Below are 21,389 nucleotides of genomic sequence, written 5' to 3' on the forward strand. Positions count from 1 at the left end.
CAGTCTAAAGACAGATCCGTCATAGAAAAGACAATTCTCTTACAGCTGGAAGGCAAACAAATGCATTTTTTGGATCAGCCCACAGCTCGGCATATAAATGGAGAAATAATTCAGAAAACAAGCTGGAGCTTTGCCAAAGAGGCCGCTGCCGTCCTGGTTGTGCGCTGCGTGATGTCGACTGCTGGATTTAATTTGCCTTCCCATTTACAAGGCCGGCTGCTATGGAAGTTTCAGATAAGAACCAAAGAAACTAAGACAATGGAAGTATCTGAAGCGTAATAACAAGATTATTGTTACTTTGCTAATAGAACGGAATTATTGGCTGTAAATATCACAGGTTATAGGATCTGGAGCTGCGCTTTACTAGAGGGAAATTTCTCAGCTTCTTTTTTACAAGCTGATGGGTCAAAATGGGTTAACCCCTGAAAGACCAGCCAGCCGTGTCCTGCGGCAGCTGAGAAATCTTCTCCTTCTTTCTTCTCAGCATTCTCGAATGTATCACATCTGTAGTTTTTACCTGAACCTTTTCGGTGTATCCTGATGCATCCTAACCTTTATGAATGAATTGCATGATCAACTTCCTGATTCTTTTGTTTTTGAAAAGATAGGCCACCACTAAAGATGACAACAACTTGAATATGCTTGGGTCCGTCTGATACAGCCATAGGCCATACACTGTATGTTTTCCGGATCTCCTTAGGACTGCATCCAACTTCTTCAGCTACTCCTCATTAAATATTGCACACCTGGGTTTGGATGGACCTGAGCATACTCATCTGTAGCCGCCACCAAAACAAGCCGATCGCTCATGTGTATTGGAGGGGGGGATGAGGAGAGACACAGTAGCTGTCTTAATAATGGGCTATGGATGTGTATGGCTATGGCCATATAAAATGATGAACCAGCACCTGTTAGAGCATACCATCTGTAAGCTTTAAAGGCGACCATATACATCAGACAAAAGTAGGTTGATGGTTGAACGCACCAAGAAAAGAGGATAGGGGTGAGCCAACTTGAGCATGCTTGAGTCTGATCATTCAGCATTTGAACTGAATTTGAGCATGCTCCAGTTGCCCTCATCTAGATTTATTATAGATGAAAGATCTTGCATCTAACTATTGGCAGAAAATTAAAAAAAAAAATTGAAGTTTTGAACTCTTTTCTTACCATGACAGTATATCATCTAAAACAATCATTTACTGTTAAGGAGCCTGTACACCTTTAGTACAAGGTGTATGGGGGCCCCCAACATCTTTTTTTTCTTGGAGAAATAAGCCGGAACCCCTCCTCTCCACAGAGGGAAAATAAAAACATGGACATTCGTGTGAATCGGGTGGACAGGGAAGGTAATAGTTTTGGAAATGTATAGGCACCGTAAACAGAAATTCTGCTAATTTCAAACGTTTAATAAGTTGCTGGCCTGTTGGGTAACATAACAAACAAGTTATTTTTACCTTTCCAAGCACCCCTGGTGTCCTCCTGCATCATCTTCAGGGCCCCAGCTCAATACTGCTGCCTCCACTTCCGAGACAGACTTATTTCGGCAGTGACAGCCCACTCAGCCAATCACTGACTTAGGGCCCTATTACACCAGCAGATTATCTGACAGATTTTTTTGAGCCAAAGCCTGGAATGGATTATAAACCGAGAACAGGTCATAAAGGAAAGACTAGGATTCCTCCTCTTTTCAAATCCATTCCTGACTTTGGCTTAAGAAATTTGTCAGATAATCTGTTGGTGTAATAGGGCCCTAAAATGGGAGAGCGTCAAGACCAATGATTGACAGATTAGGCTGTCACTGTCGAGATGAAGCTGTCTTAGAAGTAGATTTGGCATTGTTCAGCCGGGGGAGCTTGGAAAGGTAAGAATATTCTGTTTGGTATGTTCTCAGTAAGGGCAGCAACATATTAAAAGTTTAAAATGACAAAAATACCCCTTTAACTTCCGACTATAACATTTCAAAAGATATTTCAACTATTGTTCTGGAGAAATTATCTATGTAAAAAAAAAAAAAAAGATCTCATTATCCCCCCCCCCCCCCTCCATTCCTCAGACATTGGGACTATTACTTTAGACACTTAAATACTAAGAAGGGTGTTGTGTTCTTAACAGGAAGAGTGCTCAGGGTTATGTCCCATTGAGATCCGAACAGTAGTAACCACCCCCTTGACAATCTATGGACACTGACTGACAAAGGGGTGGTCACCACTTCCTGTTAAGATCTGACTGTTTGTGACTGCCCTACATGCTTATAAACCTAATAGACACCAAAAGTAATGGAACAGATAATAAGGCAATGGTGGTGAAGGGGCGGAGTGTAGAATTTACCATGACGTTCACGGTAACTCAAGGTATGAGAATTTGCACGACTCCCTTGATCCCTTATGAAAGAAGACGAGGATACATTGCTTTCACTGTCCAAGGAGAAGTGAACTGCGCGGCTTCAGCTCTTCTCTCTTTAACCAGAATCATTTCTCAGGTATTTTTGTGCCCATTTATCTGGCGGTGTCATTTCGTGACGCTTTGTTCATTAATCATGTTCAGAGGGGAGGACTGCAACATTTACCTCTGGAGCCTCTGTCACTCCGCATTCTCACAGTGACATTAATTTATACATGTGAGGACGCTCTTAAATTACGGACCAATATTTCCTAGCCTGGCACTAAAATTACCTCACTGAAAGTATTCCCTCTCCGGTAAATTAATGCTCCGGAGTAATGGAGGCAACGGAGGAGGGGGCTGATGCTTCTTCATACTTGGCTTTTAGCTCCTTGCAAGATTAGACCTGATTAGCTTTTATGTAGGATCAACATCTTACAATTAACATCATGGGCACAAGAAGGGACATGCTGCCCCGGGCATATAGATACTAATGTAAACAGTGCCAGGGTCTGATCTCCTTCCTGTCCCTGGTAGTAACATTATCAAAGCGATGTTCTTGTAAACAGAGAGCAGTAAAACTTACAGTAAAATTACCGGAAGATACTGTTTATTCTTGTATATAGGGGCAGTATTATAGTAGTTATATTCTTGTATATAGGAGGCAGTATTATAGTAGATATTTTCTTGTGTATAGGAGCAGTATTATGGCGGTGCCTGCTGGGTTATGGGGGGGCCCTTGGGGAGTGGTCCTGTGACATTAGGGTTGCAGGGTGTTTCTATGGCCTCCCTTCCCTGTTTGTACTCGCTTTACGAGGTTAGCGGTCACTGACTGACACAGTGTGGAGTTAGCGTAGGGACTCAGGGGACCTGCACGTGGTACATGAGGCAATATGGTTTGATCAAATTATATACCAACATCCTGGCGTTGGTTTTTAAATGTAGCAGAGTGGCATTAGTGTCAGCCATAGGTGTGAGGTGCAGCGCTCCTTTCTCTCTTTTTCCGTATTATAGTAGTTATATTCTTGTATATAGGAGCAGTATTAGAGCAGTTATATTCTAGTACATAGGTAGCAGTATTATTAAAGTTATATGCTAGTACAGGGGTGTCAAACTCAAATACACAGTGGGCCAAAATTAAAAAAAATTGGAGAAAGTCGCGGGCTAACCATAATATTTAATGAAGAGTGCATGCTGCGTTCCTGGCACTGCCTATCCTAAAGTAATTTTTCAGACATGAAAGTTACCCATTATATCCCTCAAGCAGTAGGTAATCCCACAATTGTGCCCCATGTAGTAGCCACCCCAAATAGTGCCCAACATACTAGCCAGGCCTACTATTAGAGACCTACATAGTAGCCAGCCCTCCCGATAGTGTCCCATATAGTAACCAGCCCCCAATAGTGTCTTATACAGTAGCCAGCCCTCCCAATAGTGTCTTATTTAGTAGACAGCCCTCCTAAGTGCCCAATATAGTAGCCAGCCCTCCTAATAGTGTCCAATATAGTAACCAGCCCCCAATAGTGTCTTCTATAGTAGCCAGCCCCCCTCCCAATAGTGTCTTATATGGTAGCCAGTCCTTCTAATAGTGTCTTATATAGTAGCCAGTCCTCCAAATAGTGTTTTATATAGTAGCTAGGCCTCAAAATAGTCTCTCATAAAGTAGCCAGCCCTCCCAATAGTGTCTTATATAGTAGTCAGCCCTCCCAATAGTGTCTTATATAGTAGCCAGCCCTCCCTATAGTGTCTTATATAGAAGCCAGCCCTCCCCAATAGTGTCTTATATAGAAGCCAGTCCCTAAAATAGTCTCTCATATAGTAACCAGCCCTCCTCAATTGTTTTAAATAGAAGCCAGCCCTCCCAAATAGTCTCTTATGTAGAAACCAGCCCTCCCTAATAGTGTCTTATATAGAAGCCAGCCCTCCCCCATAGTCTCTTATATAGTAGCCAGCCCTCCCCCATAGTCTCTTATGTAGAAGCCAGTCCCTAAAATAGTCTTATATAGTAGCCAGCACACCCCAATAGTTTTTCTTTTTATAGTAGTCAGCCCTCTCCAGTAGTCTTATATAGTAGCCAGCCCTCCCCAACAGTCTCTTATGTAGAAGCCAGTCCTCAAGAATAGTCTCTAAAAGAGAAGCCAGCCCCTTCTTAGTTGTTCATGACTTCCCCCTTAGCTTGGACTCACCCTTTCTGCAACTCCAGAGGCTGCAGGAGGTGCCCGTCGGAGGATGCACACAATGACTTCACCACATTGCCAGCGTTGGGGCACTACTGAGATACTTTTAGGCAACGGGCGAAAAACTGCCTGCGGCCTACGAGATTATAATATGGGTGGTCCAAGCAGCTCTACGGACCACCCATATTATAATCTGCTGCAACGTCAGGTGGGCCAAATTTAACACAGTAATAGAAAAGCATGGCGGGCAAAAAATAATGGCACCACGAGCCAGATTTGGCCCGCGGGCCAGAGTTTGACATGACTGTGCTAGTACATAGGCAGCATGTATTATAGTATTCTTTGTATAGTATAAATTTACAAGACCAAAAACTAAATGGGTTTGACAAGTGCGAACAGTTAAACGGTCAGGAATACATTCAGCAGTAACATTTCTTCATACATTTAAGGAATTATGCGCAGACCATACATAATTGTTTCATAGTTTACAGGTGGCAAATACCCGAATAGATGATGATGTTGGTACAAGTGATCATTTCCTTGATTGCATCTATATGATAACTACGGTTCATAATTATATATGCAAATATGAAGACGAGGTGTTGTCTGCATTATAAATAATTTTTGTTCTGCGTTTTACTTTGTTTTGTGGGAACATGTAGAAGTACCAGCATAGAAACTTCTTGTTTAGTCCGTCACTTTTGCAGATCCAGGGGTGCACCATTCATGAGAAGAGGTTAAAACAATTCTGGGCTGTAGGGTGGAAGATTTGGGGCACATTTACAGCCATCACTGTATTCTACCCACCTCCAATTTGGGGAAGGCGGGGTGACAAAAAGTTGATATTTATCCTAAAGTTTTCCATGTGTTGGACTATGAGTTTCAAGGTTAAAATGAGATAGCACCTACATATACTATCCATCATTGCTTACAGGGAAGTCTGCACCATACTGGATAGAATGACATGATGGAACAATTGCTTCTGAATTACTCTTTTCAATTTCTCTTGAAGGTGAAAACTCTTGACGAGGGATTAGTGTGCACAACAGAGCCCAACAACTAGCCGTGGAACACAATGGAATCTGTACATGAAATCCAACATTTGGACTAAAGTCAATGGGTCAAAAATAGTAACCAGGGCCTAAGAAGTCTTGGGACATATCAGAAGATGCCAATGAAGTCTGTGAGCCGCGACTAAAGGCCCTATTCCACCAACAGATCTGACGACAGATTATCTGTCAAAGATTTGAAGCCAAACCCAGGAGTGGATTTGAAAAGAGAAGAAATCCAGTCTTTCCTTTATGACCTGTTCTCTGATTATAGTCTGTTCCTGGGTTTGGCTTCGAATCTTTGGCAGATAATCTGTCGTCAGATCTGTTGGTGGAATAGGGCCTTTAGGCCGCATTCACACATTCCGCACGGACGTGGAATGCCTGTAACGGACTCCCCCGCCTGCCGGCGGCATCTCTGATATGCTGCTGGGAGAGGGGAAACTGTATAGATATTAGCCATACTGTAATAAATCAGCCGCGCGGCTCTGTCATTACAGCGTGGCGCATTTGCAGGGGCGTAACTACCACTGTAGCAGCTGCTATGGGGCCCGTCGCATCAGAGGGCACCCTGGCCTGCTCCTGCAATACACTGGCTGTCATCATTTGCAGCACACGGTGGACGAACAGGCCTTCTGGGTTCTGCAAATGTCCCTTTAACTGCAAGCACTCCTGACCAGCCTTTGCAGTTCTAACTACACTTGATGGCTTAGTGGTCAGGGGGGCCCAATCAAAAGTTTGCTATGGGGCCCAGCCATTTCTAGTTACGCCCCTGCGGATATGCATACAGCTCCTCCGCTCCCAGCAGCATATCAGAGATGCTGCCTGGGCGGGGTGGGGGTGGGGAGGGGTAGTCTGGTACAACCATTCCATGTCTGTATTCCGTGCGAACACGGAACATGTGAGTGCGGATTACATTTGTGCTTAAAAAAGGTATGGTGCACTGTACAGAATAATAGATATAAACTGTTTAAAGGGGTATTCCAGCCAGTAAACACTTGGAAAGGGGATGCGTTTGATTGAGAAGGGTCTGACCTCTAAGACCTTCTGCAATCTTAAACGTAACCAATCAGCATAATTGTACTGATATGGTTCCCAGCAGCACAGTATAGATCTACTGTACAGCTCATGGAGCATACCAGCCAGCAAGTAGCTTTATAAAGGAGAAAAAGATGTTTTATTATGCACACAAAAGGCCAGGAGAGGGTCGGCAACTAGTCATCTGAGTAGGGAGTAGTCCTGGTGGGCTCCCCGCCCAGACGACTGGTAGCCGCCCCTCTCCCGGTCCCGTGCGGCATAATAAAACATCTTTTCCCCCTTTGTAAAGCTACTGCTGCAGCCGTAGTTGATGTGCTCTGCAAGCTGCACAGTAGATCTACACTGTGCTGCTGGGAACCATATTAGCACAATTGTGCTGATTGGTTCCCTTTAAGAACTGAGACCAAACTGTCCCCAGTGTACAAGAAGTGGGTCCATACACATTCCATTATTTCTTTGTGATGGCGCTAGAGATAGCTGAATGCACAGAGAAAAGTTTTTAGTGGCTGGAGTTTCCCTTTAAGAAGCCTAAAAATGGCCACCTATCAGAAAGGCTGTTAAAGGGGATTTTGGGCAGTACTACAGACTGGATCCAGGTAAAAAAAAAAATGTACTCAGTCCCAAATTAGCTTTGTCTTCAGTTACAGATATTCTAGCCTTGGCTGTACAAACAGTAAGTACAGGTGCATTTCCCCTTTAAAGCGGAGGGCCTCTTTAAAATATTTTGATGTCTAATAAAAACATTTCTTCCTAGTACGGCTTTTAGCTTACGTGGTGAAACACATTTCTATTTCTGTTATTTATTGATGACTTGATGGTAGACTTTGTACTCTATCAATGAGCCGCCTGCATTTAGCTGTTTATTCAGCGAGTCAATGTGTATTAGGGCTCAGCCCGACATCACTGCCCCGCATTTAGCCCTGACAGTTAAAGTGCTGTGTATATCCTTGAAATATAGAAATCACCTGACGAAATACGACATTAGGAATATTTCATAATCTCACAAGCTGCATCCAATCTGGTGGAGGGAATATATATTCATAAAAGCCGATCACTGCAATTTTCATAATGGAAAAGTTAACGCAGACAAGAATAAGGTAAAAGGTTTTCCTATGTAAATGTATTCCCATTGCTTTGTATAAACCCTCCACTGTGCAGTAATGGGACTGGCGCTGGGATCAAATCATTAAATTGTTTATGACATTCAATAAAAAATTTTGAAGCCGAGATACCGGGGTCAGCGGGCTCCCCAGAATAGAATTTACTGCTCCGATCAAAGGACATTATAAAATCCCAGAGAGAGCCGTCACTGACACCAGTTGTTCTTAAGACCTTTCTCTATTTAACTTCTATTTAAAAAAGTGGGATGATATGGCAGCGGACCCCAGGAGACGCGACCTGCAGGGCAGTAAGCAGATTTATGGGAAGGCTGGAAGGTGCATCTATATATATATACACGCTATAATAAAATATATAATTAATTAAAAAATAATTATATGTATATATATATATATATATATATATATATATTTTGGGATATATATATATATATATATATATATATATATATATATATATATATGTTGGGATATATATATATATATATATATATATATATTGGGGTGGCCAAATTTCTTGAGCTTTAGTTCTGCTTTGTTAACAGAATTTAGAGATATGCTTTAATGCAGCCACATGAACGCCACAATACTCATTGTCTATTCAAAAGTAATGTGGGCATGCTCTGTAACTTGTGCATAAGAAATATTGCAGCAAGGTAAAAAGAAAAGGTAAGCTATGACCACTAGCTACTGTAAATTTTGTGATCCTGTTACAACTTTATACTAGCGTCACCTTTCACTGAAATCCAGCCTGTGATGATGGAGGCTTATGAACTTTTTTTTGAGTGTTGTGGGCATGCTCTGTGACATCTCTAGAGGTCATTGCACAGGGAGGGGGAGGGCTGTTGTAATAAGACATTATATGTGATTCTAGAACATTTTTTGGTCCTCTTTTAGCATCTTTCTCGTATTAACTTCAATACAGAAAAACACAGATAATTGCCAGCTGGCAGGTGCACATGATCATGTGAAAGTATAGGAAAAATTTAGAAAATGATAGCTCTGAGAATTCATGCGACCTGGCTAAAAATAGAGCCATTTTAGGTTTTCATTCTGCAATTATTACGCCGTACCATAAGCATCATCCTATGAGGATTAGACCAAAATATAATTTATGTTAGACAGTTTTTCCTTAAAGAGTACATGTCATAAAAAAATAACTTTTTATATGTCAGAGACACATATCAAAGGTAATGCTACAGGCAAAGCTTAAATACCAGAAAGACATTCATTATGTGATTTACACATCTTCTACCGCTCACAAGGTGGTTGTAACATAAGGGGTTGATATACACTATGTAAGTATTCAGCAATCTGAGTCAGGGTGCTTTGTAAATCAGATGTTTTACTCCCCAATATATATTCTAAAAAAACTCCTCTACAATGACTAGTATAAGACAGCATTTATAAATCTGGGCCACTGTGCTGGGTTTAGTGCAGGGTCCGAGGGGGCGGATTCTTGATTAGAATTAGAATTAGAATTAGAATTCTTGAGTTTCTTGCGTTCCTGTGTTGGCCCCACCCCCTAGGAGCCTGCACACCATTAATAGTGTATAAGTTTTGTTTTTCTTAGTAAAAACTGACATATAAAGTTTTCCACTAAGGTCTTTGAATGTTACAATCTAAAGTATATAATTATTCATTTAACCCCAAGGCATCTTGACAGTTCTGTCTTGACAGCTTAAGACGTTCCATGACCTGCTTATTTATACAATTCCTCAGGCTTTAATATCTATATTTTTAAGTGAGATCTTGCCAACAAGCTGACATGTCTGTAAAGGGAGAGTTGTAGAAAATCCTGAATACCTTTTCCATGCCGTCCTCCTTCAGGCTAATAATATCCAAATCAAAATCTCTTCTCAAGCCGTCCGTCCTATTGAAGGTGATCCGACCTGTCAAACCGTCCCACCGTGCCTGGGGACACAGACAAGAAAAAGACATAAAGCCGAGCCGTCTATCCATCAGCATCTTACTAAAGAGGAAGCAATCTGAAAATATTTAATTTAGAGTTTATTTCAGACTTCAAATCCCACAGTGGATAATATTACTAGACTGCTGTTAATAAGAATGTATAATACAACTATCATTAGTAGTTATCAAAACTGTACCACCATATAGATGCAGACACTGACCGTTTTGTGCCTACAGCTCCAATACAGTTGCATGTGTCGTCACGGTTACAGACTACAAAAAAAAACTATGTTGTCAGATTCTCCAGTCAGAAAGGGGGCATGACTGAAGGATCAAACTACACAGAGGTTGAAACCATGGAGACAAACAGATCTGCAGAGGTGCAATGTGTTTTTCTTTTTTTACATATATATTTGGATCGTGTTCCAAACAATAGTCCTATAATGTTGTTGGGATTATTGTTTATATATTTTTTTAACTAAAAATTTTTAAAAATCTGACACAGTGCTTTCTACTGCCACCTCTGTCCATTTCAGGAACTGTCCACAGCAGCAGCAAATCCCCATAGAAAACCTCCCCTACTCTGAACAGTTCCCAACATGGACAGAGTTGGCAGCAGAGAGCACTGAGTCAAACTGGAAAGAATACACCACTTCCTGCAGGAGATGCAGCGGTTGATAAGTACTGGAAGACTTTAAATAGAAGTTATTTCCAAATCTGTATAAGGCTGGGTTCACACTATGTATATTTGAGGCTGTATTTGTGAGGCTGTATAGCAACCAAAACCAGCAGTGGATTGAAAACACAGAAAGGCTATGTTCACATAATGTTGTAATTGAGTGGATGGCCGTCATTTAATGGCAAATTTTTGCTGTTATTTTAAAACAACTGCTGTTATATTGAAATAATGGCAGTTATTTACCGTTATATGGCGCCATCCACTCAATTTCACCATTGTGTGGACAGAGCCTTTCTGTGTTTTCAATCCACTCCTGGTTTTGGTTGCTATGAGGACCTGACTTGAGGACCAAATACTGCCTGAAGTATACAGTGTGTGAACCCAGCCCAAGGGTGCGTTCACACGTACAGGATCTGCAGAAGATCTGCAGCAGATTTGATGGCGCAGATGTGAAGTCGCAGATTAAGGCTGGGTTCACACTATGTATATTTGAGGCTGTATTTGTGAGGCTGTATAGCAACCAAAACCAGGAGTGGATTGAAAACACAGAAAGGCTCTGTTCACATAATGTTGTAATTGAGTGGATGGCCGCCATTTAATGGCAAATATTTGCTGTTATTTTAAAACAACGGCTGTGGTATTGAAATAATGGCCGTTATTTACTGTTATATGGCGGCCATCCACTCAATTTCAACATTGTGTGAACAGATCCTTTCTGTGTTTTCAATCCACTCCTGGTTTTGGTTGCTATGAGGACCTGACATGAGGACCAAATACAGCCTCAAATATACATAGTGTGAACCCAGCCTCAAAGCAAATCAAATCTGGGACATCAAATCTGCTGCCGATCCTGTATGTGTGAATGCACCCTAAGGCTATGTGCAGGCTATGTATTTGACCGGCCGTTCTGTGAGTACCGGCATCAGAACTCCACACAGCACACACTGGAGGGTACGGCCGTAACCGCTCGCTCCGCAGTGTGTACTGACAGGGTTTTCTGTGGCCGCTATTCAATGAATAGCCGCCACAGAAAACTGACATGTCAGTTGTTTGGGGCACCGCTAGGGATACCGGCCGAAGTGTGTACTATGTGCATACACTCTGGCCAGGATCCCATAGACGGAGTGTACAACGGCTGTGATTTTACGAAAATATACGTTGTGTGAACATAGCCTAAATTTCTGGCACCAGATGATGTGAACACAATTTTTTTTTTCACCATAGTACACCTTTTAGTGCCATTTTGCTGCATTTCCCAAAAACAGCCTGAAGGGAAAGGAAAAATATACATAAGTTAATATTGTAAGTTTTATATTGTAGATCCCCCTTCTTGGAACAAAAAAAAAACTCTAAGGGTCCTATTCCACGGACCGAGGAGGGCCCGATCAACGATGTAAATGAGCGGCGATCTTCTAGATCAGCGCTCGTTTACTGGGCCTATTCCACGGCCGGAAGATCGTTGAGCGAGGGCTGCAGGGACATCGTTACTGATGTCCTTGCAGCCCTTGCAGCATCATACATTACCTGTCCAGGCTTCTTCTCTGCCCTGTCTTCATCCCCGGGTCCCGCGCGCTCTATCTTCAGAATGGCAGGTCAGCTGACAGGCCACATTCAGCCAATCACAGGCCGCGGTGGTCCTGGCCTGTTATTGGCTGAGCGCTCCGTCAGCTGACCGGCCATTCTGAAGATAGAGCGCGTGGGACCCGGGGATGAAGACAGAGCGGAGAAGAAGCCTGGACAGGTAATGTATGCTGCTGCTGCTTGTCAAATCGTTGGTCGCCCGCCGCGCACCGCTATTCAACCATAGCGATGCGCAGTGGGGGAACGATGATTTTAGGTCTGGCCCTAAATGAACGATCAACCGATGACACGATCATCGGCTGATCGTTCTCTCTATTTCACCGAATGATAATCGGCCGAATCGGGCCAAATGGGGCCGATCCGGCCAATTATCGTTACTGTAGAATAGGGCCCTAAGTCTATGTTCACACACAGTATTTCCGTCAGTCTTTTGATCTTTTTTTTCAACCAAAGCCAGGAGTGGATTGAAACCAAAAACAAAATATAAATAAATGTGCACATTTTTTTTATTATAATTTTGTTCCGTCAGTTCCATCCCTTGTTTTGGTCGAAAAAATTCTGACTAAAAGTATGGAAATACTATGTGTGAACATAGCCTAATTGAGGGGTATTCACCAAGGACATAACTATAGATTGACCAGCACAGGTTGGACTATTTTTAATCCTTTCACCTCTTTTTGATCATGAAATTTCAGTAAAATTGCACCATTTTAGTCACAAACCAAGAAATATTCCTAAATACATCCCAGAAGGACGTTTTCCACCAGAACATGCATGACACTAATGATTAAATATCATACTAAATAGCAAATCACCCACCTCCTTAATGAGGTTCATAAATCGAGGTCCAAATCTCCATGGTTTGTGACGGTGACATTGGAGCGAGCTGACAGTCAGCTGGCCGGCCCTTTGTGTGGCAACTGCGACCATATAGACAGCGTCGTACATCAAGGCGGCATCTGTCTGTAATAAACACATAGGAAGACTGCATTTCATACAATTCTTACCTCTAGTCACCAGTCCCTACACCCCCTATTTACTTGACTGTCTTGGATCCAATTGATTCTTGTGATTATGTCTTGCATAGTACATGACTATAGACTTTATATACCTTCCTGAGTATTAGGGTACACTGAAATTAGTCTTCTGGTCTGTCATGAGGAGTTATAGAACAGGTGCAGCACAAGAGAAGTTTTCGAAATGGGAAAGTTTTGATACAAGATGTGATCCTATGTAACAGAGCTATAATTGTCAGTAGATGGGGAGAGTGATGGTGTCCAGTTTGCGTAATATTTGTGGGTGTCATGAAAATAAATAGGCCACTCATATTAAAATATAGGAGGGCATATAGGACACATACCCTAGGGTATCTACCACCTTGGGCACTTGGAGCCAACGTCCAGGTGAGATGAGGACCCTAACAAATGTTTTGCCCTGCAGTCTAAGCCACTGTATATATCAAATCAGGTAAATAATTGAATAAATTAGTTGCATTAGGAGAAGTGTTTACAGTGCATCTCTATGGACCTGGGAGAGCACCCTGTAGTGTCCTGCCTCTGAGAAAACCATCTGGGCAATGCGGCTTAGAGGAGCCTGGCATCATCATAACCATTAGGTACAGGCAGACTGCAGAGAGTGATGAGAATAGTAAAGAGCTTGAGCTTAGATTCCTGGGAAGAAGGAAAATCTGACGATGATGCCAATCATTAGACTCTCGGATAGGAGGGTCTCCAGAAAGGTGCCACCGCTCTCTCTCATTCTTGTTTACATCACATTATTCACTGTAATTTATTGCTAATTGGTGTCCACTAAACAAATCTGCTCTGCTTCCATCATAAGCGAAGCGGTCAGGGTGACCTTTCTGTCTATCGGTCATACTAACACCTCTGCTCTCTGCCGCTCATCACACAGATAGCTGGCTTACTGTACAATTATATTTATGACTCAGCTAATAACCAACAACTCCCGTCATTCATTATTATGTCCTCTAAATTACATCTGCGGGACTTCTACTGTGTTGCACCCATTCACTGTAACAGATCATTAGGCTTGTTATTAACATTCCCAGTTTCCTTCTGTAAAGAGTAAGCTCTTATGGGCAGGGTCCTCTCTCTTCTGTAGAGTGTAAGCTCTTATGGGCAGGGTCCTCTCTCTTCTGTAGAGAGTAAGCTTTTATGGACAGGATCCTCTCTTCTGTAGTGTGTAAACTCTTATGGACAGGGTCCTCTCTCCTGTAGAGTGTAAGCTCTTATGGACAGGGTCCTCTCTCCTGTAGAGTGTAAGCTCTTATGGACAGGGTCCTCTCTCCTGTAGAGTGTAAGCTCTTATGGACAGGGTCCTCTCTCCTGTAGAGTGTAAGCTCTTATGTATAGGGACCTCTCTCCTGTACAGTGTAAGCTCTTATGGACAGGGTCCTCTCTCTTCTGTAGGGAGTAAGCTGATATGGACAGGGTCCTCTCCTGTAGAGTGTAAGCTCTTATGGACAGGGTCCTCTCTCCTGTAGAGTGTAAGCTCTTATGGACAGGGTCCTCTCTCCTGTAGAGTGTAAGCTCTTATGGGCAGGGTCCTCTCTCCTGTAGAGTGTAAGCTCTTATGGGCAGGGACCTCTCTCCTGTAGAGTGTAAGCTCTTATGGGCAGGGTCCTCTCTCCTGTAGAGTGTAAGCTCTTATGGGCAGGGTCCTCTTTCCTGTAGAGTGTAAGCTCTTATGGGCAGGGTCCTCTCTCCTGTAGAGTGTAAGCTCTTATGGACAGGGTCCTCTCTCCTGTAGAGTGTAAGCTCTTATGGACAGGGTCCTCTCTCCTGTAGAGTGTAAGCTCTTATGGACAGGGTCCTCTCTCCTGTAGAGTGTAAGCTCTTATGGGCAGGGTCCTCTCTCCTGTAGAGTGTAAGCTCTTATGGGCAGGGTCCTCTCTCCTGTAGAGTGTAAGCTCTTATGGGCAGGGACCTCTCTCCTGTAGAGTGTAAGCTCTTATGGGCAGGGTCCTCTCTCCTGTAGAGTGTAAGCTCTTATGGGCAGGGTCCTCTTTCCTGTAGAGTGTAAGCTCTTATGGGCAGGGTCCTCTCTCCTGTAGAGTGTAAGCTCTTATGGACAGGGTCCTCTCTCCTGTAGAGTGTAAGCTCTTATGGGCAGGGTCCTCTTTCCTGTAGAGTGTAAGCTCTTATGGGCAGGGTCCTCTCTCCTGTAGAGTGTAAGCTCTTATGGGCAGGGTCCTCTTTCCTGTAGAGTGTAAGCTCTTATGGGCAGTGTCCTCTCCAGTAGAGTGTAAGCTCTTATGTGCAGGTTCCTCTCTCCTGTACAGTGTAAGCTCTTATGGACAGGGTCCTCTCTCTTCTGTAGGGAGTAAGCTGATATGGACAGGGTCCTCTCTCTCCTGTAGAGTGTAAGCTCTTATGGACAGGGTCCTCTCTCCTGTAGAGTGTAAGCTCTTATGGACAGGGTCCTCTCTCCTGTAGAGTGTAAGCTCTTATGGGCGTGTCCTCTCCTGTAGAGTGTAAGCTCTTATGGACAGGGTCCTCTCTCCTGTAGAGTGTAAGCTCTTATGGGCAGGGTCCTCTCTCCTGTAGAGTGTAAGCTCTTATGGGCAGGGTCCTCTCTCCTGTAGAGTGTAAGCTCTTATGGACAGTATCCTCTCTCCTGTAGAGTGTAAGCTCTTATGGGCAGGGTCCTCTCTCCTGTAGAGTGTAAGCTCTTATGGGCCTGGTCCTCTCTCCTGTAGAGTGTAAGCTCTTATGGACAGGGTCCTCTCTCCTGTAGAGTGTAAGCTCTTATGGGCTGGATCATTTCCAGTAGAGTGTAAGCTCTTATGGACTGGGTGCTCTCTCCTGCAGAGTGTAAGCTCTTATGGGCAGGGTCCTCTCTCCTGTAGAGTGTAAGCTCTTATGGGTAGCATCCTCTCTCCTCTAAAGTGTAAGCTCTTATGGACTGAGTAATCTCCAGTAGAGTGTAAGCAGTTTTGGGTGGACACCTCTCTCCTGTAGAGTGAAAGCTCTTATGGGCAGGGTCCTCTCTCCTGTAGACTAAGCTATTACAGATAACCAGGTATCTATCCATAGGTTGTGTTTAGTGTTCAGTTAAATGTGAGTCAGCTGCAATACCACATACTACCTAGAGACAACAGTGGTGCTGTTTTAAAAAAATGATTTACTACTCATGCTGCAACAAAACAAAAAGAAAAAAGGCAGAGTGCCTCATAGGGTGATAAGCTTCAATATCCCACAAAGGGAATATTCCATACTCATGCGACCTCATTATCATCACTGATATCTGTGATTGCTCTTTAATTCAGTAGACAGACTTGTACAGAAAGTTTTGCTGTCTTTCCCGTACACCCACTGCTTGATTCAGATAGCCAGCTGCTATGTTATTGCGATCGCCTTGTTTTCAAGGTTGTATATAACAGGGGAAGGCTATAAATATAAGATCTGGAAGTTACTAGTGTCTGATAATATGAAAGTGGACTTGAGCATGTCAACAAACTAGACCTTAAATTATAATAATGTCTGCAAGCCTGACATCAGAGAACAAGACTGAGAAAGTGACTGGAGGGTCCTCAGACCAAGGTAAAGATACATGGCCACATCACACCTTAGCTGTAGAGAATATGAGGAAAAATAAACCGCGACTATCACTATAGTCATCCAAAACCACAATATATCAGTAAGTTACAAGGTAAGTATATAACATTTCCAGATGTAGCAGTGCTAGGTTTGCTGGGATGTAACTCATATGTAAGGTGATAAAATAGCTGAGATGGTGCTCTACTGCAAGGCTAAGGGTATGTTTACACTGAGTATTCCGCTTGTCTCAGTGTCACATAGCTTATCTATGGGAGAGTTTGTGATCCTCCGCAGTCGCTGCTGCACTGAGCCGGCCGGGGCTCAGCGTCGGAATGATGCTGGTCCTGGCTCGGCAATCTATTTAGATGGTCTGCTGCAGACCATTATAATAGAGCACTGATCTGATGGATCGGTACTTTATTATATACACAGCATTGATCTCAATGGGAGACCAGTGCTATGTATATAGAAGTCCCCCAGGGGCTTCATATTACTGTATGTGAAAAAAAAGTGTTTTTAATAATAAAAAAAAACCCTCCCCTAATAAAAGTTTAAAGGGAACCTGTCACCCCCCCCCCCCCCTGCCGGGGTGACAGGCTCCCGACCCCCAGCTACAGCCCCCTATACTCACCTGATCCCGCTTCTGGATCTGGTCGGGTCACGGAGATATCAGCCGCTCATAGAGAATGATGCGCTGGACTCTTCGTCATTCTCTATGAGCGTTGGACTCATCTCTCAGCGCGTGCGTCGGGCTGCAGTGGCTGAGATCTCTGTGACCCGACCGGATCCAGAAGCAGGACCCAGCGGGATCAGGTGAATATAGGGGGCTGTACTGGGGGGTCGGGAGGCTGTCACCCCGACACGGGGGGGTGACAGGTTCCCTTTAAATCACCCCTTTTCCCATTTTATAAATAAAAATAATTAATAAATAAACAAACATATTTGACATTGCCGCGTGCATAATTGCCCGAAATAATAAATGATCACATTCCTGATCTCGCACGGTAAACGGCATAAGCCCAAAGTGCAAAATTGTGCATTTTTGATTGCATCAAATTCAGAAAAATTGTAATAAAAAGAGCTCAAAAAGTCACATATATGCAATCAAGGTAATGATAGAAAGAACACATCATGGCGCAAAAAATGACACCTCATACAGCCCCATAGACCAAAGGATAAAAGCGCTATAAGTGTGGGAATGGAGCGATTTTAAAGAACATTTAGTTATTTTGAAAGGTTTTGATTTTTTATAAGCCATCAAATAATATAAAAGTTATACATGTTACATATCGTTGTAATCGTAGCAACTTGAGGAACATGCATAACAATCAGTTTTACCATATGGCGCATGGTGTAAACACGAAACCAGCCCAAATAAAAAAATATTGCGTTTTATTTTCAATTTCACTGTGCATATAATTTTTTTCTGGTTTCTCAATATATTTTATGCAAAAATTACGTCTGCTATTGCAAAGTACAATTAGTTGCACAAAAAATAAGGGCTCATGTGGGTCTGTAGGTGAAAAAATGCAAGTGCTATGGCTTTTTAAACCCCAAGAGGTTAGGGGTTAAAGAGGAACCTGTATGATGGTGCTCAGTTTTTACCACCAGGACAGAAGAGCCCAGATTTTTTGTTTTAATGACCATTGACACAATTCCCCATCCCTTTGCTAAACAATAATGCAGTTCCTTGGGGGAGGGTTCTTTATCAATAAGGGATGGAACCAGTCCTTTCACCAACGACCCCAAGGTCTATTACTACAGTACATACATCTTTTCCATAGGACATTGATTTTCAGGAGTTCATGCTAATACACTTCACCATCCCACAAAAAGAAGGATGACCTTTTCCATGCCTGGTAAAAGAGATGGTCACCATGACTCTCCTTGTCTCTCCTTGTCTGCATACATTGCTGTGTAGGGCCGAGGTTCTAGTCCTTGTTGGACCTTATTGGCAGTTAATAACCAGGCCATATCTAACTTTATAACATTTTGATTTGGTACCATGTGAGAACAAGCAACAATATACATGTAACCATTCCCCTTGTCCTCAGGATGGTGCTTAAAATAAAGGGAATTTTCTCACATTGATCCTCTGCGCCGTTTTGGGAACTTTGTAGTTTATCAGACATGTAAATATGGTGGTTTGGTGCACTGGGGGCGGGACTACCAACCAAGTGCACCAATCAGGCCAAGCCGACCCGCCATTTCTAATGTATATTCATCCAGCATAAGCGCAGAAGTGACATCACTGCGGGGCTCCGTCCCTATATACATTAGGAGAGGCAGGCCGGCCGGGGCAAATCAGTGCAGTAGTCCCAGACACCAAACTGCCTCGATTACATGTCTGATAAATTACAAAGTTCCTGAAAACGGAGCAGAGGATCAAAGTAAGAAAATTACCTTCATCCTTAACACCCCATGGTAAAAAAAACAAAAACATAGTGGATTAGATGATTCCCTTTAATTTTCACTTTAATACAAAGTGAGCAGGTAGCCACTGGCATTATGCCTATAGGAGATATAAATCCTCTGGGTTGCTACAGATGTGGTGTTGAGATAAACTACCAGACAGAGTCTATGGGACTGCATGGTTTACCCCTGACCCCTGTAAGGAGGAATGGAATCCCCAGGTCGCTAGCCCTAGAGTAGTAACCTTTGGCAATGGCTGGCACATAGATTCATGGAAGACTATGATTTGCAGCATCAAAGAAGCAATGGAAGAGAGAAATTGTAGCTGGATAGACTCATTCACAATGAAAGGCAGGTAGCTATAGAAAGCAAAAGAAACCCCAAAAAATTCTTCAAATATATTAATGCAAAAAAACCAAGGACAGAGCATGTAGGACCCCTAAATAATGGTGACGGGGAGTTAATAACTGCAGATCAGGAGAAAGCTGAGTTACTTAATGGGTTCTTCAGTTCTGTATATACAAAAGAGGATGGAGCTGTGGTGGGTGGGGCCAGTACTGAGGTGGGTGGGGCCAGTGCTTGTTCAATCTCCAGAGGCGACAAGCCTTATTTACCATGAGAACTGTGAATCTGTGGAACAGTCTACCACAGGATCTGGTCACTACAAAAACAGTAGAGGGCTTCAAAACCGGCCTAGACAAGTTCTTAGACCAAAATAATATAAATGCATATGTATAGATCCTATCACCCCTCCCCCTTCCCTGTATCCATCCCCTCCTTGGTTGAACTTGATGGATATGTGTCTTTTTTCAACCATATTAACTATGTAACTATGTAACATCAGGATACTGAGAATGGACAAGCACTGTAGCGCAGTAGAGAAACCAATAGGACCTTATTGCTCAGGCACTGGGAAATTTTACTTTAAGAAGTCTGGGGTGACAGTGCATTGGCTAGAAAGGGAAAGCTTTGACACACTGGCCCTTTAAGGAGCCAGGAACCAGAGAGAAGCACATGAAAAACAATACCAGGGACCCATAAGAGCAATGGTGGCGATCTGGTCAGGGGGGAACATAGAAGTTCACTATAAACTATCTTCCTTGCAACCCTCAAAATCGGGGGTATAAGTTTGTTTCATTTACAGACACAGCTCCCCTCTTATTTACAGGCTGCATTTGGTATTGCAGCTCAGTTCCATTCAAGTGATAGTGGTGGGAATACAATACTAATACACTGCCTATAAACAGGCACGGTGCTGCCCCTTTAAGCCATCACATCCTGATGCTTTTAGATTTCGGCACTTGTCAGCACTATTTGTAGCGTGGAGTTCATGGATGTGACATCACGTGACATGTACATTTTGCATTTTTGGTAGATTTGTAATAGCTTTAGAATAACTTTATTAATCATACACGGTTTTCACAATAAGTCATTTTCTCCTCTACAAAAACCCATTAAGTTCCCATCTTGCCAATTATAAAGTAGAGAAAGCAGTCATGTAAGCCAAGTGCCATAGATAACATGTACGGGTGATTTAAGGTCCACATGGCTTGGCTCTTTCATTTATTATAATGGTAATAGCTATCATACATTGTCTATTTATACCAATAACTCTTCACAATGTAACATTTGTATAGGAAGAGGCGGCCGAGATAATGAAATGATGCCTCATTACACAGGAAGGCTTCGGCTTACAATAAAATTATCCAACAGGACTGGGGAAATTGCAGGCAGCAGATTCCGATTTTTACCTTGTTTTCTTATCCATTATGTTTGCTTTTTTAGCTTCAATTTATTTTTCCCATAGCATCAACATTTGTCTATAGGAAAAATATAATTGCACAGACTTTAACCTTTAAAACCAGACAGCAAATGGTGAAAGAGTAACGAAGGGAAGAAAAAGTTCTATCAAAAACTTTAGAGTACCTGTCTTCATAACTAGAGATGGGCAAAGCTGAATTTGCAGCAAATTTTTGGCTAAATTTGTTAACAAACTTCACACTGTAAAAAAAAAAAGCCATTCGCTCAGGCAATCACTGACTGGGGACAGCACCACAGCCAGTAATTGGCTGAACTGGCCGTGGTGCTGTTCAGTCTCAGTTAGGGTGCCTTTACACAGAGAGATTTATCTGACAGATTTTTAAAGCCAAAGCCAGGAACAAACTAGAAGCAGAGAACAGGTCATAAAGGAAAGACTGAGATCTCTCCTCTTTTTAAATCCAGTCCTTGCTTTGGCTTCAAAAATCTGTCAGATAAATCTCTCTGTGTAAAGGCACCATTAGTCAGTGAGTAGGCTGTCACTCTTTGCTCAGCCAATCAATGACTAATTGAGAATTGACAGCGCCGCGGTCAGTAATTGGCAGAGTGGGCTGTCACTATTGTGTCTCGAGAGTGACAGTCCAGCCAATCACTGGCCATGGTGCTGTCCTCAGTCAGTGACTGCCTAAGAGCTGAAGATGTGGTACAAAACAACAGGGGAGTGAAGA

The 21,389-nt window shown here is 42.8% G+C and overlaps 1 protein-coding gene across 1 annotated transcript in view; it reads right to left on the minus strand.

The window, feature by feature from the left end:
- GRIK1 (glutamate ionotropic receptor kainate type subunit 1) overlaps window positions 1-21,389 on the minus strand; it is a 264,135-nt gene that overhangs the window by 68,403 nt on the left and 174,343 nt on the right. Inside the window, exons 7-8 of the mRNA XM_069946178.1 lie at window positions 12,752-12,895; window positions 9,568-9,675 (exon numbers count right to left, since the gene is read on the minus strand). Of these exons, the coding sequence (XP_069802279.1) occupies window positions 9,568-9,675; window positions 12,752-12,895 (252 nt within the window). The remainder of the gene's footprint in view (window positions 1-9,567; window positions 9,676-12,751; window positions 12,896-21,389) is intronic.

This window comes from Dendropsophus ebraccatus, chromosome 11 (assembly GCF_027789765.1).
Source record: "Dendropsophus ebraccatus isolate aDenEbr1 chromosome 11, aDenEbr1.pat, whole genome shotgun sequence".
In the NCBI taxonomy this organism is placed as follows: domain Eukaryota; kingdom Metazoa; phylum Chordata; class Amphibia; order Anura; family Hylidae; genus Dendropsophus; species Dendropsophus ebraccatus.